Source organism: Diabrotica virgifera, chromosome 7 (assembly GCF_917563875.1).
Source record: "Diabrotica virgifera virgifera chromosome 7, PGI_DIABVI_V3a".
In the NCBI taxonomy this organism is placed as follows: Eukaryota; Metazoa; Arthropoda; class Insecta; order Coleoptera; family Chrysomelidae; genus Diabrotica; species Diabrotica virgifera.
The window spans coordinates 121,279,882-121,306,064 of NC_065449.1; the positions used below are offsets into that span (position 1 = coordinate 121,279,882).

The window sequence follows — 26,183 nt, forward strand, 5'->3', positions numbered from 1 at the left end:
TATTTACTGACAGCAATACAATGTATTTTTAGTTAAATAAATTACATACATTCTTCTTTTTGCGTCAATTAATTTAATTCAAAAATTATTTTTTTGATCACCCTCTATAAATAATGATATTATTATTTATATTACTGAATAGAGAATTGAACACCGTTTCAAATGAGGTGCCACACGACCCCTATTCCCATTTAAAAAATCATTGATTACGTCATCACGCCCAGATTGATGACGTCACTAGTATGAAATATATGCAAAAAAAAATTGTAATTTAAAAATAAAAATCGACCTGTTTCGCGATTTTTCTCCAAAGTGGTCCATTTTAGATAAAATTAATTTATTCCATAATTTAACCCCTCTCTGTATAATATATTATAATATATACAGGGTGTCCAGAAACTCTACCGACAAACGAAGACAGGAGATTCCTCAGATGATTTTAAGACAATTTAACCCAATTCACCTAGTCCGAAAATGCTTCCTAAGGGAGCTAGAGCTCTTTGAAGATGGCGTCATGTAATTAGTTTTTCTTAAATACCTCCAGAACGCTTCTATTTAGAAAAACGAAAATTTGTATACATATTTACTTTTCAGAAGTGAATCGAATCCATCAATTTCGAATTTCTAGTACCGTTCATAGGCGTCCGTTTTGGGCAGGGCAACGGTTATTTTATCGCATAACTTTTTTGTCTTCAACTTTTAAGCATTTTTGATACTGGATTATTAAATTGTGAGGTATTCTAGTACTAAAAGATACTCTTACTTTAAGTCGGTAGGACACACCGTTTTCTAGAAAAATCGATTTGAAAGTTTTTAGTTTTGAGAATTTGAACAAAAAAAATGAAAAAAATTAAAAAAAAAACGATGTATTTTACCAACTTAAAGCAAGGGTAACTTTTAGTACTCGAATATCTCATAATTGAATAATCTAGTGTCAAAAATACTTATAAATTAAAGACAATAAAGCTATGCTATAAAATAACTGTTGACCTACCCAAAACGGACGCCTATGACCGTTACTAGAAATTCGCCATTAATGAAATCGATTAATCTCTGGAATATAAACAAATGTACCAGTTTTCATCTTTCCAAATAGTTTTTTTTGAATCTTTTTTCTTTAAATTCAAAGAACGAAAAATTTTCAAATCGATTTTTCTAGAAAACGGTGTATCCTATCGACTTAAAGTAAGAGTATCTTTTAGTACTAGAACACCTCACAATTTAATAATTCGGAGTCAAAAATGCTTAAAAATTAAAGACAAAAAAGTTAGGCGATAAAATAACCGTTGCCCTACCCAAAACGGACGCCTATGACCGGTACTAGAAAGCCGCAATGGATGGAATCGATTCACTTCTGGAAAGTAAATATGCACACCAATTTTCGTTTTTCTAGATAGAAGCGTTCTGGAGGTATTTAAGAAAAACTAATTACATGACGTCATCTTCAAAGAGCTCTAGCTCCCTTAGGAAGCATTTTCGGACTAGGTGAATTGGGTTAAATTGTCTTAAAATTATCTGAACAATCTCCTGTCTTCGTTTGTCGGTAGAGTTTCTGGACACCCTGTATATTATGTCATTAATTCGTAGTCTAATATGTTGCCTCGTATCTGTGCGATATTATTCTGTGTCTCCATAACGTTTACCATTTTTAATGACAAAAAAATACTGGATCTTTTAATATAATATTACTTTATTTAAAATAATTAATAATAATGTTAATAATATTATATAATCTACGGCATGACGCAGTGGGAAAAATCCTTCAACAGGAGATAGCTATCAAGCTGGGACTTCTCCAAACGGACCATCTCCCATATTATCAATACGTCCCTGAGAGTATGCTTGAGGATGGCAACTACAAGCTATACTGGGACCGCACTGTGCTCACAGACCAAACCGTGGCACATAGTAGACCAGATCTCGTACTAGTTAATAAATTAACCAGACAAACAACACTAATTGATGTGGCGATACCTAACAACAATATTCTAAGTAGTAAATTTACTAAAAAGATCGCAAAGTACAGAGATCTGGAAATTCAAATACGAAGACAATGGAGAATGCAAAGTACCCAGACGATACCTACTGTTATGTCTACTACTGGAGTCATTCCGAAGAACCTCCTCGAAAGCATAAAAAGGCTGGGTCTAAATGAACATCTTTAGAAGACCATGCAGAAAGCTGTACTACTCGCAACGGCCAGATGTGTACGAAAATTTTTGGGAGATACACCTACATACCAAGTCACCTAGGGCTCGATAACACGGAAACAGTCCCACCAGATCTCAATCCTTTTGATACCCTAGGTATCTGGGATGAGTGAATTTTCCCCGTTAGAGGGAGTGTGGGCCGTATGGCTAAATCTGGATTATATAATGTATATGTTTATATTATGTAGGCATATTTAAAAGACCCTAATAAGGGTTGCATCACATTAACAAAACGTTTTCGGATTAATAAATAATCCATCAGTGTTAAAAGTCAATAGCACGCATGCGTGAGCCACCAAAATATTATGGATAAAAATCCTTTAAATGTTACAAGATATTAAATGGTACTACATATTGTTAATAATAATGTAACAATGTTGCAAATATTCGTGGATATTAACCAGGGCAACACAGGACTCTTACCCATATGGATGTAATGTGAAAGGGATGAACATCACATATTGAGAGTTGAATGTCAACTGCCTTCATCCCTTTCACATCCACTGGGTTAGAGTCCTGTGTTACCCTGGGTAATATCCAGGAATATTTGCAACATTCAATATTATTATTAACAGTATGTAGTAGATGCCATTTAATATCTTTTTCTATTTAAAAGGTTTTTACCCAAAAGATTTTGGTGGGTCACGCATGCATGCTATTGGCTTTTAACACTGATGATGGATTATTTTTTAACCGAAATCGTTTTGTTAATGTGTTGCAACTTTAATTAGGGTCTTTTAAATATACATTTTTCAAAGGATCCAGTATATTTTGTGATTTATGGTATGCAACCAGCTACAGGAATTTTATTTTCCTTTTCATTTTAAATGATTTTACTTGATTTTTCTTTTTTTATTACTTTCCCTGTGCTATTACATTTTTTCTATATCTATTGAATACTAATCAACTGCTGTTTGTTTTTGTTTAAATCTTCTTATTTTACTTTGTATATTAGTAATTTAAGAGCTTTCCATCTAGTACCCTTTCAGACTAAGACACTGGTGTCCGATACCGCTGTTCATCACCGGTGGTCAATTGCAGCAAAGCATTGGTGAGCAACTAAAATCAGCCAGTCACTCGAAAGTGGCTCGTCTGTAGTCGTTCATTTAAAACAATGCTTTGCTGCCGGTGGCGCACACCGGTGTCGGACACCTGTGTCCTAGTCTGAAAAGGTATTTAGATGCTTACTATTTTCCCTTTCCCAGTATCAATTTTATTTTTAATTTAATTCAAACATAAGTTAGACTTTCTTTTAAAACGGTATATTTTTCCTTGCTAAACGTTTTATGTCGTAAACTATCAGGTCAAATTTAAACAAATTAAAATAAAAGTAGATTTTTCTTGCATGGATATAAAGTGCTCGTTTATTTTTATAAACATGTTATTGGTTCGGGCATCAACTGCGTCATCTTTATTTTTTCAAACTTATGTGAAATTTTGAACAAGATGTACGTTATCGTCATGGCACGTCTGCCTCAGGTGTTCGGGATATTATCAGATTCGAGCTCGATTTCATATTTTCCCCATACGAGCTCTTGAAAAGAAATATCGATATCTGGGTATGCTCGCTACGGTAACGTTATAATCCCAGATGCAATTTTTGTTACATTTCGAATTTCGCTTTGAAACGTGAGTAGGAAATGAGTTATGAATATCATCAAATATCCGAAAGGCCATAAAAGCAACGGAAAGAACTGACCATTAAGATTATTTTTAATTTTATTTGTTATTCTAATGTAGTTATGGCACCTTAAGTTATGAGTTATGAAATTAATCGGCACCTTTAGGAGAAAGTGAAGCGTTTGCAAATGATAGTATATTTACGACATATTGACAAAATCTTACTGTAAATCAAAATCAAAGGCACATTACAGTCGTTATGATAATAATTGCTATTTTAGAAAACATCTATTGAATCAAAATAAATAACAGTCAGGTAAATTTTTAAAATAATTATATTAATAAAAAAATCCATAATTACCACTGATCCCAATTGTTTTAATAGTACATTTGCTGATGATAAGAAAACACTGATTATTCACGGAATTTATTAAACAAAAAGTATCTCTAAGTATAGTCCTATACTAAAATCACAATAAAGATGCACTAGAAATAAACAAACCAAAACACGTTGAATGTTACAAGCAGCACTCCCAACTCATGATTTACAGTGTATATACATTGTAAATCAAAAATCACGATTAACAAAGTTTAAGTAAATCATGATTCGGGAGTTCTCCTCGTAACATTCCACGTGTCTTGGTCTGTTTATTTTTAGTGCACCTTTATTATATTGGAAATAAAAAAAAAACGTACTTCTCATGGTTTACAAAATAACTACAATTCTTATAAGAAGTATAAATTTATATAAATTATTAGGTTAAGATTCTTTGGATTATGATAAATAAATTCTTTGGTTGACAATTAATGTTGAAGGTTACACATAGAAGAGAGAATTTTTTGATAAATCAATAACTCCTTGATTATGTAATATGTTTTTTATGTTTATAAAATCAGCTTTAGATTTATTTTTACTGGTTTTTGGCAATATACCAATGTTCCTAATAAACACATATCAACCACCTTATTCCAACATGGAGCAAAATTGTTTTATAAAACACGTGTTGTACAGAGCACCAATATTATGTCACTGCCTTGGGAGCTTTTGCACTACTTAATAATTGTGAATTGATGAATGATTGTATAAAATTACGCTTTTCATCAATCACAAATTAAATGAATTTAGCACTATGCATTATAGTACATTCTTTCACGGTTTTTACTGTATATTTTAAAGAACCGCTTGGATTGACATGAAATTTGGCATACGCATAGCTAACATGTCAAATAAAAAAAGTGATATGGTGCCGATGTGTGCTTTTGCCCTGGGGGTGAGTTTCACCCCATCTCGGGGTGAAAAAATATATGTCCAAGATAAGTTCCGAAATGGATAAAATGACTAATTTTAAGCAACTTTTGTTCTCTAGAGTTTTTTCACCAAATCAATACTTTTCGAGTTATTTGCAAGTGAATATGTTCATTTTTCAACAAAATAACCACGTTTTTAGACGGTTTTTCGCATATAACTCAAAACCTAAGCATTTTGTCAAAAAAATATTCTTAGCAAAACTATAGCCTATAAAAAGGCGAAGAAAACGGTGTATATATTAGGTCTCTATACCTAGTAAAAGGAGAGTTATAGCTAATGAAAAATAAGTTTATATTCGAAAAATTCCAAATAGAATAATTCAATGTGAAATATTCAAATAATGAAGCATTCTTGGGAAAAACACATTTCAACTTTTTAAAGTGTTTAAAAAAAGCTTTATTTCTGTTTTTATAAAAAGAGTTTCTAGCATCAAATGTAAGCAAGTTACGCTCAAAATTAAGTTGGTCCCTTTTATTTTGTCAAAAAAAAATCAGGAAGATCACCCCCAATTAGCAACTTAAATGAAATTAATCGTTACCGCTTCACAAGTTACTTTACTTATGTTGTGTTTATACGATCTGTAAGTTTCATCCATTTAAAGTGCTTATTTTTGAAAAAATTTGGTTTTAAAATAAAATTTTTAAAAATTTTAATTTTGAAAAAAATGCTTTTTTTAGAATAACTTAAAAATTGTTAGAGATACCAAAAATTTTAAATAATAGAAAAAGTTGGCTTTACTCTTCTGAATATTTTTTGTTTTTCTGTAAGACAAAACTTGGTTAAGATTCGGTGTTTCGAAATTCGCATACACTCGTGATAAATGACTCGTTCAAGCCCTTTTAACTACAGCTCTTTCAAAAATAAAAATTTTTGAACCGATGAAACTTACAGATCATATGATCAATACATACGCGAGTAAAAAACTCGTGAAGTGGTAACAATTAAGTTCATTTGAAATGCCAATTAGGGCGTGATTTTCCCGATTTTTTACCAAAAAAGAAGGACCAACTTTTTTTGAGCGTAACTTGTTTACTTTTGTTGCTAAATTTTTTTTAAAGCACAAATAAGCATTTTTTTAAACACTATAAAAAAGTTAAAATGAGTTTTCTCCAAAAAACTGCTTCGTTTTTTGGTTATGGCACGTTAAAATATTCGATTCGGAATTTGACGAATATGAACCTATTTTCATTAGCTATAACTCTAGTTCTACTAGGTGTAGTGACCTAATATAAACACCACGTTTTTCACTTTCTTACGTGCTATATTTTTGATCAGAATTTTTTTTGACCAAATAATTACTTTTTGAGTTATTTGCGAAAAACCATCTGAAAACGTGGTTATTTTGTAGAAAAATTAACATATTCACTCGCAAATAACTCGAAAAGTATTAACTTGGTGAAAAACTTTATGGAACAAAAGTTGCTTAAAATTAGTCATTTTATCCATTTCCGGACTTATTTCGAACATATATTTTTCACCCCCAAAAGGAAGCGAAACTCACCCCTAGGGCAAAAGCACACATCGGCACAATATCACTTTTTGTCTTTGACTTGTTAGCTATGTGTATGCCAAATTTCATGTCAATCCAAGCGGTTCTTTAAAATTTAGAGGTTTTGCAATATTTTACCTTTAAAGAACGTACTATTATGCATTATTAATTCTCTAAATTATTAAATTACTATTAATTTCAAAAGACTTTAATACCGAGAACGAGTGTGTAATTTAGTATTTGATAAAAAGTTTTTGAGTTATTTTAAACGATTTTTGTGATATAAAGATTTATGAGTAAAAGAGCCTAAAATACATTTTGTGCTATTTAAAAAAAAAAGCGTTTAAAAAGGTAAGCGAATAGATAATTGTTTCATGATCTAACACGTTGTATATTTCTTTTTATTAATTTAATACCTAATTCTAAAAAAAATTAATTCTGATACTTTGAATGGAAGACATTTAAAATTGTATTTTATTATTAAGTGTATAAAGTATATAAAGTGAGCTAACAAAATGATTACCTATATAATATACAACCTGGCTCAAAAGCAGAACGTATTATACTTATGGTTTTTTCTTACATCTGTTACAACCTATATTTTATTGCGTTGTTAGTTTGTACGTCCAAAATTAGGTTTAGGGCTAAAAAAGTTTCTTTTTGGTTAATCACGGTTTTTATTATTTTCTTCGTTAAGTTAGTTCTGTATGTTGAGTAACTTTACAGTTTATGTAATACCAAAAATAAACTACAAATTGTTTTTCAACTGATGAAGCTTTAGAAATATAAAGCGAAATGTCTTCATTAAATCAACGAAGTAACTGACTCACCAAATTACATTTCTTTATAAGTTTCTACCATTAGTCATACCAATATCACTTCCATTTACCGACATGTCCTACCGACGTGTCTGACACAGGTCTTCTTTGGTGTTCTTTTCCTACTCGTCCCCGAAACAATTGTGGCCAGCAGATCAACAATAATTGTTCGTAATAGATGATTATTGTCTCGACTATGAAGCTCGTCTTGTGGCTACTTGATACAATTTTCCCTTCGCATTCATTGTAATTTTTCTATCACACAACACATCACTCGCTTCCTTCCAATTCATCCATCCATAATCAGCTTACATAAAGCACCAGGTAATATTACCCTGTATGTAGTTGCGCTGATATCTGATCCAATACTAACGAGAATAACTAAAGTCTAAGCACGAGCCCTGGTACAATCCTACTTTCACATGAAATTGTCAGTCTCTGATAAATCAGTCCTTAAGACATCTAGTTTACGAAAAATCAAAATATTTGCCAAGATACAGTATCTATGTATAGCAAAGGTAAAGTTTAATTAGTATAAGACGAACAATTGAAAAATTATAAAGTATAAGTCGTTCCGTAAGAAAAAACATATTTAGTATGCTACTGTTTTTGAGCCAACCTGTATAATTTGGTTTAATATTTACTCTTCATTCATACAGATAATGGAATAAAAAAAATGTTAAAATTTTGGCCGTTACCATAATAGATTCTCGTGTCTCGCTATTTACCATATTATGTGTAAATAATTAAAATAATCCAGGATATTTAACTAAATTTAACAGTTGAACTTTCCAACGAGTTGACTTTCTATCTACTGTTCTTATGGGTATGTGTAAGTATGGAAGAGATTTCGTCTAACTTATTAGAAAACAAGGTTGTGAAAACTATTGTTGACTCTGGTAAGTTGTTTGGGACACCTTTTAGTGTATGTTTTTGTAAAAAGTATCATTTTGAAGAGGCTGCTATATCACAAGATGGGGATTCTTTTTAAAAATATATAGCGAAAAATAAAAAACTATAAAGATAAAATCATCCAATTATTTATAAAAGTGAGATAAATATTTTAAATTATGCTTAAAAACAATTCTATAATGTAAACTGATATATATCTATATATTTATTTTTATAAATAAAAATTTGGACCCAACATTACTTTCTCCATTTTTCTCGTGACATCCGAAAAATTTTTGCTCAATTTACAAGAAGATGCAAAGCTGCTATAATAAAAACATAATAAAATTAGTTAAAACTAAAGGCTATATCATATATCATGAAATAGTTATCTCCTTATAATTAGCAAATACATAAATTCTCTTTAATAAATTTTCTTTGTTTTCTTTTCGCGCAGAAAAGATTTTTGCTAAGGGTCTAAAAAATTTAGTATATCATTTATACGCATTCCCATATTCCCAATAACATTAACAAGGTAATCAATAATTAATTATATGGACAATATCATGAATTTGTCGGTTATTGCTATGTATATACTACTTTACTACTATAGAAATTTAACGAAATGATGCGACGCAACCACTATAATGGTTGATTTGGAGTTCTTAAAAAACCGTTCTAATTTTTGTTTGCATGAATATTACCAGCCAGCCAGTTATATATTCTAGAAAGCTAATTTTGTGTCCAAATTTTTGTTATAGATGAAAACTATAAAAACTATAATATATAAAAGAATAGATCGATTTCTGACGGGGTAAATTTCAGGTCCTCCAGTGGTAGTCGGAGTCACAATGTACGTTTTGAGCATCAGTTCGCTTTCAGAAGTCAAAATGGTAGATACTCATACAACTCATGTAAAGTATTTGTGAGATTAAATGACTAAAGAGCACTTTATTTACTAATCAGAAAAGTTGGTTTTAATATAGAAATATAAGATCGAGTTAAATTAACTTCTATTAGTTAAATTTAAAGATAGATCAAATATAAATTGGCACCTGCAAGCAAAAACCATCATAATTTAAATTTTTTTATCAATCATCATTATAGCAATATTTATAAACCTAGGTAACACTTAAATTATTTCCAAGATATTTTACAAGTTTGAAAGTATTAGCAAGTAATTGATAAAATTTAAAATGAATTTAATAATGCAGAAAAATAACTGTAACAACAATAACGTATTTGTTGTTCATTATATTTTTATGTAATGTATGAACAATAGCATATTAAGAAATGAGCTAGTAAATATTAAAATATAAACAATATTGTACAGTAAGTACTCAAAAAAAATTGCAACTGAAAGTATTAGCAGTACTTTTCGTTTTTTTATTTATTTTTATTTTAAATTAAGGTCGAACTGAAATACAATAAATTCGGTAGACCATCCAAATATATTTCAATTGGAGTCTAAATCTGCAAACAGGAACAAAATTATCTGTTTTCTAGAAATTTACACTTAAATATTTTAATGTGCTTTTTTCGACACTTTTTTCAACCCTCATCCTAGAGAAGGCAAAAGCAGTTAGATACTAGAACCTTTACTTATTAATACAAGAATATTAATTTTCAGTATTATAAAGGCTGAGTTATTATATTAAATCATAATTACTGAATGACTAATGTCTATTCCATTAAATAATAAAAAATCATAATTAGTTGTACAGTAGAGGCATGTACATATGTGAAATTATTAATATACTTTCAGAGTTGTGTGGACTGTAATAGATTTTGGTTTAAGGTAGACTTATGCAGGGAGATTATGATATACAGACAAAATCTAATTGAGTTTATAAAAAATCTTACCCAAGTCACTGTTCACTCGCGTATTGACCAACGACACTTACGCTGCTTTCACACGCGGTTGCTTTTCGTAAGAAGCTTAATTGTTTTTAGCGGACTAGCGGTTTGACTATATCATTTTAGCGTGTTACATTATTAAACACAGAGAAAAAGCGTTTATCAAGCGATAGTTGGACCCAGAGAACGATCCACGGCATTTACCGTGTTATCTATCAAAGAGAGAAAATTGCGCTACTTTACCACGTGTTAATTGCCTTCAAACGGAGAAGCCAGAGAAGACAACTGTCTTCAACGGTGATCGACAATCAAGAGAGGTCGTTAGCCTTTCGTCGGGCAACACAAAAAAGGTAGAATGTTCGCCTTTAAGTTCACAAATGTCTCAACAAAATCTGTACTTGGATAGGGAAAAAACTAGGTAGGAATGAAACTAGGTACTAGAAACTAGGGTTGGCTTAGGAATTATTTAAAATTAAGGATTTTCATTATGGGTTTAATACGGTATTTAAAAAATATAATATTTTTGCATGTGAAAAATTGAACATACTGGGGGAGCGTGAGAAGAATTACGCCACTGGGCCAGGGCATCAAGGATTTTCCTTTGATTAAAAATAAAGCGATAAAAATTAGATATCTTGTATATAAAACATGTTACACATTTGGCAGAAAGCGTCACTATTGGCTAAATGGTAACAGAGCAATTTTCTTTATTGACCTGAATGACTTTCAGATATATCCAAGTTGGATAGATATCATGAAAAACATGAGTTAAACAACTCAAATATGAGTAATTCTAAGGGATCATAAATATCTACGTTAAACATATATCAATACAGTCCATTCAATATACTTACCGTTGCACGTCATTATCTACGTCAGAGATCTAAGTTGACATTGTTGCCCAATTACAAAAATTCTTGAATTCATTTTAATACAAATATATCACATATTTTTTTTATTTAGCTTATGCCTCGACAACTAATGGCCATTGGCATGGTAGGTACGGTAATTTTGAACAGTTAGGTACCTATTGTCATGTGTAGTGTGTGTTGAGTAAGTGTCTTGTTACTTTGCAAAGTCTACGTCATTGTCTTTGCAAAGAGACGCTAATTGTATCCGAACATCTGCGGTCCCTCCGGTGATTACCGATCCCACAAGGACAGAAACTATATTCATTTATTAGTTTATAATAAATGAAAAATTTCTGACCCTGGTGAGATTCGAACCCACAACCTTTCGGATTTTTTCGATCCAAAGGCAGGCGCTCTTACCACTGAGCCACGGAGGGGGTACATAATTTTTGCGGAAGTGGATTATACAGAAAAACAAATTAATATTCAATGTAAATAAATAAAAACTTTAGAAATCGAACACAAGAATTAAGTTAAAATTTTACGTTAAAATAAATAATAAAAACAGTAAATATAGTAAAACAAATACTTACAGTAAAGAATAAAAACAAATATGAAGTGTCATCACCGCCACTGTCAAATCAATGTTACCAGTTTATATCAAAACGTCACCTTTGTTCGATCGCAGTTAGAGTGTAATCCGAACAAGTGTGCTTTATAAAAACGCTTTATATTCCACTCATACAAATTAAATGAAACAAGTTAGAGTATGTTTCTTTAAATGTACATTAATAGAAATCTTCCAATATTATTTCTACTTGTATATAATAAAATACGTCTAGTGGCTGTAATTGGCGTGTACTCGGCTAAATGATTCTAAAAAGGACAAACCTACCGCCTAAATATTTCGTGTTTGTATCATGTGACGTCACGGGCTATGACGCGGATGACGTGCAACGTCCAAGTATATTGGACGTTCCTTTTTGTTAAGGGAGATGCCTCTTCATAATCAGGCGACTTAGAAGAGAAATAGTCTTGATCAGGTGACCATCTAATACCTACGCCGTTAGTGGAATCATTAACTAACTTATCCCTTAATTTAACTGACATGCGGTATGCCATACCCCGCCGAAAATATATTTTGTTGTAATAATTGTTTTTTATAAAAGATTCTTGGAAAACCATAAATATGTTTACCATCAAGTGGTGTGTAATTGTACCTATTCCCAACTTCTGCAGTTCAGTATATTTAGTCTTTGACCTACGTTGATGTAAAGTTTTTCTGCGGTATCACGTACCGCATGTAAGTGTTTATGTTTCTACAGTTAAAAACAGTCCATTCAGTATTATTTCGCTATTAGTATGGCAGCAAGTTCATCCAGTTGTTCTATTTTCAGGTGCTTCCAACATTATTTTACTATTTTTTAGGTACCTTTTAGGTAGTTTTTTTAATCAAGGATTTTGCAAGAACCTCCACCATTTTTTAATATTATGCATGCGTTCATAATTTTCTTGAAAAAATAAAGTTTATTTTATTGGGAGCAGTATTTTATTCTACAGCAATGTAAAGAATCATTCCATTGTTGATGTAAAAAAACACAGCTTCTTCTTCACGTGCCATATCAGAATTATCCGACGTTGGCGATCACCATTGCGAAGGCTTCTCGATCTTCTGCAATATGGAATAATTGTCCTGCATTTGATATCTGAGTCCATTCACGAATGTTTTTTAACCAAGAAACTTGTTTTCTTCCTACACCTCTACGGCCCTCTATTTTGCCTTTAATGATCAGTTGTAATATTTTATATCGACTTCCCCTCACTATATGTCCCAGATAAGACATTTTTCGATGTTTAACAGTCTTTAGCAGTTCTCTATCTTTGTTGACCTTCCTTAGTATTTCTTCATTAGTTTTTCTTGTTGTCCAGGGTATCTTCAGCATCCGTCTATAAATCCACATCTCCAATGCTTCAATTCTGTTCATGATCGATACTTTTAGCGTCCACACTTCTGCACTATACAAAAGTACGGACCAAACATAGCACTTGACCATTCTTTGTCTTAGTTCTAAACTGAGATGATTATTGCAAAGAAATGACTTCATTTTCATAAAAGTAGTTTTAGTCATTGCTATTCTACGTTTTATTTCTATGTCTGGATCTAGTTGGTCTGTTATCACAGTTCCCAAATATGTAATTTTGTGAACTTTCTCAACTTGGACTCCGCTTAATTGAAGCTTTGCATCGGTATGTGGGTCACGACTAAACACTAAAAATTTGGTTTTGTTTGAGTTTATCTTAATGCCCATTTCCTCTCCTACCTCGTGAATACGATCAAGCAGAATTTGGAGACCTTCAATATTATCTGACAGAATTACTGTATCGTCTGCATATCTTATTACATTAAGTAGTTCTCCGTTGATTTTTATTCCATATGGCTGTCTCTCAAGTGCCTTTTTAAATAACTGGTCCGAGTAAACATTAAACAATGTTGGTGACAAAATTCAACCATGTCTGACTCCTCGTTGTACGGAGATTTCATCGGTGTAGTTATCTCCAATTTTGACCATAGCAGTTTGATTCCAGTACACATTTTTAATGACACGAATATCTTTGTCATCTATTCCGATATTTTTCAGTATTTGCATTAATTTTATATGCTTTACTTTATCGAATGCCTTTTCGAAGTCCACGAAACATGCAAATACATCTTTTCTTTGATCACGGTATTTTTGTAATAGGATGTTAAGCGCAAAAAGTGCATCCCTGGTACCCATAGCATTTCTAAACCCAAATTGGGTATCTTCGAGATCTTCTTCGCATTTGCGTCTAATTCTGTTGTGAAGTATTCTTAGGAAAATCTTAAGAGTGTGGCTCATTAGGCTAATTAATCGATATTCTGAGCATTTTCTCGCATTGTGTTTTTTAGGTATTGCGACAAAGATGGATTTGAGCCAATCTGTGGGAATCACTTCGGTGTTATATATTGAATTAAAAAGTCTTACTACTACTTTTATGTTAGCATCCTCTATTAGTTTCAGCAACTCAGTTGGTGTATCATCTGGACCACAAGCTTTTCTAATTTTAGCACTATTTATAGCGTGTTCTACTTCGCATTTCATAATTTCTGGGCCGTCAGTAGAGTTTTGGTAGAATTTGGCAATATTATTCCTGTCATCTTCAAACAATTCTGATATACGAGTATACAGTTGCCATTCTTTTCTTATTTCGTGCTCATTTGCAATAATTTTGTTATTGTTGTCAACGAGCACAGAGGGAACTCGTTTTTTAAATATGTTACTTATTTCTTTTAGTTTTTTGTGCACATTAAATAAGTCGTGTCTAGATATCACATCCTCCATTTCGTCGCACCTTTCTCTCATCCATTTTTCTTTGGCTAATTTGATCTCCTTTTTTATTCTTCTCTGCAGGTGTCTATATTCTGTTTCATTAGATTTGATCAGTCGTCGTTGTTCCATCAATTTCAAGATGTCGTCTGTCATTCATTTATTTTTCTTGATTAAGTTTTTTCTATAATCATTTTTTTGTGGAGATTTCGTTAACTTGATTTTTAAATTCACTCCATAGTTCTTCACTAAAAAAACACATACAGTGATATAAGACAAATTCATATTGAAAACAAATGAGAATAGGCAACGGTATGACAAACCGCATGTCAGTGTCTACGGTCTGAAACATCCATGTCAGTAGTTAAGGGCTAAACTTGACTTCTAAAGTCGAGGTTATGTTACTTTTTTTAAAAAAACCACGAGCATGTGAAAATATTTTATGGAGTTCAAAGCTATGAGTATCCAGAACTGAGCATCATTGAGAATAGGTTATGTGCAATCCTAAGTCATTAAATCATCGTCATCGTTAAAAGTCATAAAATATCGTCAATATACCTACAATGTTTCCATTATACGGAAGCATGCGGAATTTGTATTTAGAGAAGCATTAGACAAGGTCCAAGGTGGAATCAATATTAGCGGAACCACTAAGGATAACATCAGGTGCGCTGATGATTAATAGCAAGCAATGTACGAGAATTTTAAACATTAACAAAACATAATAATTGCGGTAGTGCGTCATAGCGAATAGTTTATTAAATTAAATATAAGTTTTAAGAAAAAAATACATAGCCGAACTGAGAATTTGGATGTAAATTTCGGGTAAATTATTTCAATACCTAGTAATCATGTAAAATTTAGGATATTGTTCTCTTTACTAGCTTATAACATACGTACCTTGTGTACGTAGTAAGCACATTTGTACCTACCTACGTACCTATATATGTACAAGCATGTGCCTACTAACTATCAAAACTCGAAATTCCCAGTACTACTCACCATTAATAAAAATATTGCTCTCTTGATATAACGTATTGTATTATGGACAGACAACCTGCCTAACTTTATGGTTTTCGGTCCTGGGAGTAGGTAATTGGCATAATTTAAAGATAATTCTTGAACTATACAACAAATGTGCAAAGACTAAAGGACAAACTATATTTATTAAATAAATAATTACCAACGAAAACATGAAATACTGAATAGAGATTTATAGTTGATACTTGACAATATAGTACTTATCACTTTAAAAAGATAATTTGATGAGTCACGAAAGCACAGATAACCCGAACAAACCAATTACCTAGGTACTCGGAAAAATATTCTGATACTGACGCTGAAAAATTCTCTAAACAAAAAATTATTTAAAAGACCTAACAATTTTTAAAAACTTAACCTAAAATCCTAAAATTAAAATTAGTGCATTATCTTAGAAACTAAACGGGACATTCTTTAATTCAACACTTATTTTTCAGGAACGAAAGCAGATAGGGGGTCGCTTCCGGTGGCATATTTTATTGCTGATTACCTGCTAAAATATGCGGTATACAAGAATTTACACACTTACCCCCTCCATCCCCTACCGTTATCATCATTCCCCGGATTTCACAAATAGTGAAAATATCCATTTTAAAGATCTAAAACCACGTGGGTATTTTTTGCTAATTAGTTGCTGCTATAATACCCAACACTTATATTTCAGGAACGAAAGCAGATAGAGGGTGGCTTCCGGCGGCATATTTTATTGCTAAATAATTGCTGAAATATGTGGTATACAAGAATTTACAAACCCACCTCCTCCAACCCCTACCGTTATTATCATTCCCCGGATTTCACAAAAAGTGAAAATAACCATTTTAAAAGTCCTAAAACCAAGTGGGTACTTTTTGCTAATTAATTGCTCCAGGTCTACGCCAAAAATTTATTTTTTGCTTCATCCCCTAACGAGCAGCAACGGCTACTGCGGTTTAATACTTAAGCTATAATACCCAACACTTATATTTCAGGAACGTAAGCAGATAGAGGGTGGCTTCCGGCGGCATATTTTATTGCTAAATAATTACTGAAATATGTGGTATACAAGAATTTACAAACCCACCCCCTCCAACCCCTACCGTTATTATCATTCCCCGGATTTCACAAAAAGTGAAAATAACCATTTTAAAGACCTAAAACCAAGTGGGTACTTTTTGATAATTAATTGCTCCAGGTCTACGCCAAAAATTTATTTTTTGCTTAATCCCCTAACGAGCAGCAACGGCTACTACGTTTTAATGCCTAAACTACAATACCTAACACTCATATTTCAGGAAGGAAAGTAGATAGAGGGTCGCTTCCGGAGGCATATTTTATTGCTAATTAATTGCTGAAATATCGACTACCTATACAAGAAATTACAAACTCACCTCCTTCAACCCCTACCGTTATCATCATTCTCTGGATTTCACAAAAAGTAAAAATAACCTCTTTAAAGACATATCGAAACGGAAAAATAGAGCCCAGTTATTAATGTACATTAAAGATAATATATCCAATTAAAATTAAATAAACTAAGCTTGCGTTAATTTTTTGGTACCTATGCTTAAATTATTTCACAGCTTATTATTAGCACGCATCTATCCACAAATTATGGCCAAATCTCTTAGAATATTCGTTTTTTAAGAACGTTTTATACTTTATTTTCAATCTACAGATTTTAGAGAATCTGCCAATACAGACATACTACCCTTTAGTTATTAAAATACGATGTACAAAAATTTGGGCATTGGGTCACATGCTACAGATATGTAATAATGGAAATCGACAATTTAACATGGGCTCTTATGGAACGGTATAAAAACTCTATAAAAACCAATGTTGAACTGTACAGATATTCTTAATGCGCATTTAAGAAAATTATCAACGAAATATGAGTGTTAGGTACTGCAGCTTAACAGATTGACTGCCAGGCGGTCGTATACGACCGCCAGTTCAATAAGTATCTACTACATGCCACGGCGGTCGTATACGACCGATTTGATGTGGTCTGTGATATAATTCCTGTTTTGCCAGAGGGTGTGTAGAGAAGCTGAATTATTGCAGTATTCGACCGCTATGGCATACAGCCGTCACATATACATATCAGTTTTTATTTTGGCAGAATAGGGGAGACTGAAATGATATCGAAATTTTGACATGTCTTTATTTTGAGTAAAAAATATAAAAATGTAAAAACTATTCATTCTAATCTAAATAACATACAAAAGGTAAATAAGAACATGAAAGAAATTAAAATTATCACTTATTTGAAATGTTTGTTGAAACAATCTAAACAAAGGTGTGGTTGGCCTTCACAAGTACCACAGTAAGTTACTACTTTACTATTATATAACTATGCACTTTGTCTTACTAACAATGAAACATTACTGATAAAATATTAGTCAAATCAACCACTCAGCGGAATAATGCACAACAAGTCTCATCATGAACAGAACGACCGCCCGACCGACCGCTTGGCACCACGGGAATAAGTATGCCGCCCTCGCCCCGGCGGTCGTATTTGACCGCTGACATATTTTTCCAGAAATCGGGACTAATAAACAAAATTAGTGAAACATTAGTAATGCAAGTATTTCAGTTGGTTGCCAGATGAACTTTTTTCAACTTAGCACCAGGGACTTTTTTAAACATTTTTTTGTGGCAGTCAACCTGTTAAAAACTGCAGTAGCTATTGTTGCTGGTTAGGGGACGAAGCAAAAAATTCATAAAATAAAATGTACACCATTTTTATTCAGTTGCAATGCGAAGGCAAAACTGTCTTATTTTTCACTTAGAACAGAGAGCGCAAGCCAGCAGTCTATATCGACGATTTTCGACTATATTTGGAGTCATAAGAAGAGAGCCGTACGCCTGCTGCTCTCTGCCCGAAGTTACCAATCTCCGAGAGCTTATCCCCGCATTGCAACTGACGTTTATGGAGTAGGTGTCTAACGACATCTGGTAACTGAAAGTGAAAGTTTTAAAGTTTTCAACCTAATAGGACTATTAAAAATATTGAAAAATATTAAAAATCACCGATTGAGAGTGCTGGCTTCCGCTCTCTGTTTTAAGTGAAAAATAAGACAGTTGTGCCTTCGGATTGCAACTGAATAAAAATGGTATACATTTTATTTCATTTTATATTGATTTTACTCCTTTGAGTGACTAGGTCCATTTTCCGTTGGAATTTACCAGCTGAACAGACGGGGTCGTGAATTGTAAGTTTTTTGAATTCCCTCTTGTCTTCGTCGCTTCACCATCCATATGGCTTGCAATTTTTAGAAGTAATGGAGGTGTTACCAGGAAAAGGGTTCAATAAGTTTTCAATTGAATATCTTTTAGGAATATTTTTAATATTTTTCAATGTTTTTAATATTTCTATCAGGTTAAAAACTTTAAAACTTTGACAAAAAATTCATATTTGGCGTAGACCTGCAGCAATTAATTAGCAAAAAATACCCACTTGGTTTTAGGTCTCTAAACTGGTTATTTTCACTTTTTATGAAATTCGGGGAATGATGATAACGGTAGGGGATGGAGGGGGTGAGTTTATAAATTCTTGTATACCGCATATTTCAGCAGGTGATTAGCAATAAAATATGCCGCCGGAAGCGACCCTCTATCTGCTTTCCTTCCTGAAATATAAGTATAAATGTTGGGTATTATAGCTTAAGTATTAAATGGCAGTAGCGGTTGTTGCTCGTTAGAGGATGAAGCAAAAAAATCATTTTTGGTGAAGGCCTGCGGCAATTAATTAGAAAAAAAATAGCCACTTGGTTTTAAATCTCTAAACTGGTTATTTTCACTTTTTTTGAAATGCAAGGGATGAAAATAACGGTAGGGTTTGGAGGGGGTGAGTATGTAAATGCTTGTACGCCCTATATTTTTGCAATTATTTAGAAATAAAATATATCGCCGGAAGCCACCCTCAATCTACTTTCGTTCCTGAAATACGAGTGTTGGGTAGTGTAGTTTAAGTATAAAACCGTAGTAGTCATTTTTTCTCCTTAGGGGATGAAGCAAAAAATTCATTTTTGGCATAGAGCTGCAGCAATTAATTAGCAAAAAATACCCACTTGGTTTTAGGTTTTTCAACTGGTTATTTTCACTTTTTGTGAAATCCGGGGAATGATGATAACGACAGGGGATGGAGGGGGTGATTTTGTAAATTCTTTTATACCCAATCTTTCAGCAATTGATTAGCAATAAAATATGCCGCCGGAAGCGACTGTTTATCTACTTTCGTTCCGGAAATATGAATGTTGGCTATTCTAGCTTAATATTAAGCTGGAATAGCCGCCTGTTTCTCTAAGGGGATGAAGCAATAAATTTTTAATTTGCGTAATAAATTAGCAATAAAATAGCAAAAAATATGGGGCAAGTTTCATAGCTCCCTTGTGTAATGGTTATTCTAGCTTAATAGACATCTTTAAATTGATTGACGAAGCACATAAATCCATTGGGCATAGAGGTAGAACAAGAATTTTAAAAGAATTACAACGGAACTACAAGAACATCACTGTATTAATCATAACAATCTATTTGAATCTGTGTGAAACATGCCAGAAAAAATCTTCAATTCTCAAAAAATAAGTACCTATGTAAGTCCAAGCAGATAATGAATTCAAATTAATTTTTGTCTACCAAGATGACAATAAAATTTGTACAATTACGGAGTTGAAAACCAAACGTGCAGAAGAGTTTGCATTAGTTCTTCTTGACATAGTTTGTGCCTTTGAAGCTCCTATCGTTCTTTAAAGCGATAACGGACGAGAATTCTCCTATAGAATTTATAGAAGATTTGTGCTGCTGTCCTTCAGCTGAAAAAAATTGAAGATAGTACACAGTAAGCCAAGACACAATCAGTCACAAGTATCTGTTGAACGTGCAAATCAATACATCGAAAATATGATGAGTTTCTGGTTGGAAAGCAACCAAACAAGCAAGTAGTCAGAGGGTCCACCTTACCATTCTGGCATCAAGTGCAGTCCGTATGAAGCTATGTTTGGGGTTCCTGCCAAAATTGGTTTGAAAACTTCACCACTTCCAGAAGATTTGGAAGCGTTGGTGGAACAAGTAGAATCTAATGCGATTCTAGAAGAACTATCTTCCAATAAAATTTCAGAGAGGCGAGATTCTGTTGCAATTAAACGGCCACGTGCAAAGAAAGATCTTATAAGGCAAGCGAAGTAAAAATATCAAATCTGAAATTTTCCCCTGGTAATGTCGGTGATACGGTAAAATTAAGAGCGCCAGATGTTGACAGGGCACGAAGGGATTCTAGAAATATTTTGGCTGTTATTATGAATGTTCAAAATGAATTAAACGAATTGAGTACTCAAGAAGGCCGACTGCTACAGTTGCATGGCAGAAATCAATTTACCAAATACCATCTGCAAAGAATAATTATTCATTTCTCTAGACGTGGTTCCAAAACTAACATTTCATGACGCGAATATGTTAGAAAAACGTCGTTGTCGGGTGGGCCAGGCTATCAGCGATGTGCTTGCAAAAGTAAATGTAAAATCGATAAGAAGTGTAAATGTAAAAAATGGAAAGTTGAGTGTTTGCCATGTCACAAGAAATAGTAAGTAATTAAAGCAGTATTATGAATTCAGGCATAAAAACTCAATTCTGGTTAAACAAAATGTCTCTTGTTTTTAATTATTCATTTCAATAATAGTCTGAATTGCTGTTTATGTAGCTGTTAATTTATTGTTTTTACTTCATCATTTTCTACTTTTACCGCTGGTCCTTGATGCTTGTATATAATTACCGGTAAAAGTAGATAATTGAAAATAATTTCCCACATTTACCGTAGACTCTGGTAATTGTATACCATTACGAATTATTTACTCTTACCTTAACATATACAGTGCGTCCATAAAGTAACGCATACATTCATTATTTCGTAAACCGGCGATTTTAAGAATAAATTCTCGAAACAGTTCGATTTTTATTTTTAAAATACGATTTTTTGGCGTATATATCATACTAGTGACGTCATCCATCTGGGCGTGATGACGTAATCGATGATTTTTTTAAAATGGGAATAGTGGTCATGTGACAGCTCATTTGAAAGGGTATTACTTCTCTATTCACTAATATAAACATTAACATAATTATTTATACAGGTTGTCCAAAAAACAATTTTTTAGATTAAATTAATTGACACAAAAAGATGAATGTAAGCAATTTGTTCAATTCTAAATACATTTTACTGCTGTCAGAACATATAAAAATATTTTCTTTAAAAAATAAACATTGATTTCCGCTTAAACGTAATTCAAATTTCCAAGATGCTGGTGGGCGGTAGCTTTAACATTGAATTTAAGCGAAAAGCAATATTTATTTTTCAAATAAACATGTTTTCCTGTTTTCTGTCAACAGTAAAACGTATTTTAAACTAGATAGATTACATAAATTTTTCTTTTTGTCTCAATTAATTTAAAACACCCTGTATAAGTAATTTTGTTAATGTTTATATTAGTGAATAGAGAATTGAATACCCTTCCAAACGAGTTATCATATGACACCTATTCTCATTTAAAAAAATCATCGATTACGTCATCAAGCCCAGACGGATGACGTCACTAGTATGATACATATGCTAAAAAATTGTAATTTAAAAATAAAAATCGACCTGCTTCGTTATTTTTCCTTAAATTAGCCGGTTTATGAAATAATGAATGTATGCGTTACTTTATATCCCTATGGACGCACTGTATCCTAAGTACCTAATGAAGAAATCCCACTTAATAATTGTCAATTTATAATAGTTATGTTATATTTTATAATAGTTAATGGTTACATCTAGAGAAATTATAATTTTTTTCTAAATTCTAAAAGTATTCAGTTACTTTATCAGGAGGTTTTTTCTGTGTGAAATATGATTGAAGAAAGTGTGAAATTTATACTAAAAGCATTATTTTGAATTTGGTCGATCGGATAGCTCAGTGCGACTAGCGGCTGACCCACACTTCACTTCGCCGTGAGGTATGTGCGTTCAAGCCCAGCAGAGGCCATCGGAAAAACAAAAAGGCTAACGCGTCAGTATAAAATTCTAAATGTGAATGTGGTGCTTAGACTGAAATATGCGGGCATCTGATCGACCTATGAGGGAACAGTACGGCAAGGGATAAAGGCTTGCGGCTCGGTGAAACTCCCCCATAGATCCCTACCGAAGGGCGTTGACGCCTAAGAACGGTGTATACATTTTGAATTTGAAGATTGAACATTACCTCATTGTCAAAGTCTATCAGGATATATTAAAAAAATTTATATTAATATACATTTAAAATTTAGAATTAAAACCATTTTCATAATTGCGAATAGTGATAAATTATTCATCTATATATGTGATAATACAAAGCAATTAAATAATAAAGACTTTTTGCTAATTCGTTATATTTATAATGTTAATTGTGATTAGGGTTATAAATAATTTACGTTTTCATTTTATCTACATATAAAAAAAATATTATTTTAAATTGGTATCTCGTACTATACCGAATTATAATAAAGATAAACCAAATAAATTGATATCTTGGAAGTAATTGTAATTCAATATTGACTAATTTATAAATATTAATCAAAAAATAAAGTGTAATACGACAAATCTATTTTCTACTTTTGTTGTATTACATTTTGTTTTCCATTTCATTTCCCATAAATAAAAATTCAAAATATGTACTTAAGCCTAATGCAATATTCAAAATGAAACAAATTATTCAGCAGAAGTTTTCAGAAATCAAATTCGACGCAGTTTTACAAACCCATAGGGTGTCGATAGTTCCATGTTGATTTAGATGCATTACTTTAATAAAAACAATTATTTCTAAAAGAGGTAGAAATATTTTTTAAAAATCGACCTGTTTCGTTATTTTTCCTTAAATTAGCCGGTTTATGAAATAATGAATGTATGCGTTACTTTATATCCCTATGGACGCACTGTATACTAAGTACCTAATGAAGAAATTCCACTTAATAATTGTCAATTTATAATAGTTATGTTATGTTTTATAATAGTTAGTGGTTACATCTAGAGAAATTATAATTTTTTTCTAAATTCTAAAAGTATTCAGTTACTTTATCAGGAGGTTTTTTCTGTGTGAAATATTATTGAAGAAAGTGTGAAATTTATACTAAAAGCATTATTTTGAATTTGGTCGATCGGACAGCTCAGTGCGACTAGCGGCTGACCCACACTTCACTTCGCCGTGAGGTATATGCGTTCAAGCCCAGCAGAGGCCATCGGAAAAACAAAAAGGCTAACGCGTCAGTATAAAATTCTAAATGTGAATCTGGCGCTTAGACTGAAATATGCGGGCATCTGATCGACCTATGAGGGAGCAGTACGGCAAGGGATAAAGGCTTGCGGCTCGGTGAAACTCCCCCATAGATCCCTACCGAAGGGCGTTGACGCCTAAGAACGGTGTATACATTTTGAATTTGAAGATTGAACATTACCTCATTGTCAAAGTCTATCAGGATCTATTAAAAAAATTTATATTAATAGACATTTAAAATTTAGAATTAAAACCATTTTCATAATTGCGAATAGTGATAAATTATTCATCTATATATGTGATAATACAAAGCAATTAAATAATAAAGACTTTTTGCTAATTCGTTATATTTATAATGTTAATTGTGATTAGGGTTATAAATAATTTACGTTTTCATTTTATCTACATATAAAAATAAATATTATTTTAAATTGGTATCTCGTACTATACCGAATTATAATAAAGATAAACCAAATAAATTGATATCTTGGAAGTAATTGTAATTCAATATTGACTAATTTATAAATATTAATCAAAAAATAAAGTGTAATACGACAAATCTATTTTCTACTTTTGTTGTATTACATTTTGTTTTCCATTTCATTTCCCATAAATAAACATTCAAAATATGTACTTAAGCCTAATGCAATATTCAAAATGAAACAAATTATTCAGCAGAAGTTTTCAGAAATCAAGTTCGACGCAGTTTTACAAACCCATAGGGTGTCGAAAGTTCCATGTTGATTTAGATGTATTACTTTAATAAAAACAATTATTTCTAAAAGAGGTAGAAGTATTTTTTAAAAAGACTCTCTAAAAATTCAAACTTTGTACAATGATTAAGCATGTGATGGGAAATTCACCAATGTATATAACAGTTCTTTGTTGCTATTTGACGGGGTATTTTTGTTTGATTTTTTTACGTTTAAATTTAAGACATAGGTCTGAATCATAATAATTACATATGCATTATAAACAAGACCCGATGCAGACACCACACGAAGACTGCTAGAAACTGCACAAATGAGATTGCTAAGAAGAATTACAAGAAGACACTAGAGACAAATGTAACGTGCAGTGTATAAACTAATGTACACTGCATGAAAAATAAAAATGGAATACCCACACAAGCAGAATAGAGGAGACACGTGTGGTCAAAATAAGAAGAGATATATCACCAATCGGTATATGAAGTATCGGCGGACCGCGAAAAAGATGGAGTGACAAACTTCCATATAGGTGTCAATCCGCCAATGAATAAGCTGAATTACTTATAAAAGAGAAAGAAGAAGATGAAATTATGAAGAAGACATGTTTCATGACAAATTTGAAAGCTACAAATTATTTTCCAACCTTAATGAGCTTTTCTTTGAAACCTATCTCGTGTACCTAATGTTTTCGATAAAAATACTTTAAACTTTTTCTGACGTGTCAAGAAATCATTTTACCAAATTTTTAAGAGTTTGTAGACTTTCAAGTTGAGATCCAGCAAAAGCATTAAAAATAGGTTTTTATTCGTCAAATTCCAAATCAAATATTCAACGTGAAATAAGCACAAACCGAAGCAATTTTTGAAGTAAACTAACCGGAAAAGTGTTTACAAATTTTTTATTTTTATTTTTAATAAAATTTCTAACATCAAAACTAAGCCGTTCGAGCTCAAAATAAAGTTGGTCTTATTGCCTTAAAAAACCTACAAAATGGTGTTTTGCAGCATTTTACTTTTATAACATAATTACTAACCGAGTTATGAGTAAAAATGAGTATAAAACCAATAACATATTTTAGAAGATATCAGAACTCGTATACTGGAGCATTGTGCAACGGACTATAGAACCTACTTTTCCTGGGCTACAACTCTGCTTTTACTGGGTCTGCAGACTTCATTACGGATGTAATAATACATAATTTTTTTTGTTTTTATAAACTACCTTTTTTTCAAGAATCCTTGCGTTGAAATACTTATTTGAGTTATTTTCGAACTTTTAAAACCATCTGGAAACGTGTTTTTTGTTGAAACATGAACATTTTCCCTCGCAAACAACTCGAAAAGTATTTACTTAGCGAAAAACCCTATAGAACGGAAGTAAGTTGCTTAGAATAAGTCGATTTATCCATTTCCGGAAATCTCTAGAACGCATGTTTTTTCAGCGCCCAGAAGAACCGGAGAAAGTTTCACCCCCTCCTCCAGGTAATAGCAACCCGAGACTCAGTCCAATAATAAAGTAGAGGTTATTTTAATATAAATAGCTCATTTTAGTATAAGTGTTTGTCACTTTTGTAAAACACTTATGGAAACATATGGGTTCGATGGGGATTTAAAATAAAACCAAAATTTTGGCCTACCTCCAGATATTCCCTTTTAATTTTTGTATTTGACATCACTTTCTCCAATCAAAACTGTAACCAACTTTGTGTAATAATTGAAGAAGCATGTAACAAAATCAAGGGTAACCATGGAATTAGAGAAAAGAATAGGTTGA

General features: G+C 32.1%; 1 protein-coding gene across 4 annotated transcripts in view; it reads left to right on the plus strand.

Moving 5' to 3' along the window:
* LOC114334919 (gamma-aminobutyric acid receptor subunit beta) overlaps positions 1 to 26,183 on the plus strand; it is a 609,053-nt gene that overhangs the window by 196,613 nt on the left and 386,257 nt on the right. The window contains exon 3 of one of the 4 annotated variants that reach the window (XM_050656321.1): positions 9,163 to 9,230. The exons of the other annotated variants lie outside the window; for them this stretch is intronic. Within the exon in view, the coding sequence (XP_050512278.1) occupies positions 9,163 to 9,230 (68 nt within the window). The remainder of the gene's footprint in view (positions 1 to 9,162; positions 9,231 to 26,183) is intronic. 4 annotated transcript variants of the gene reach the window in all.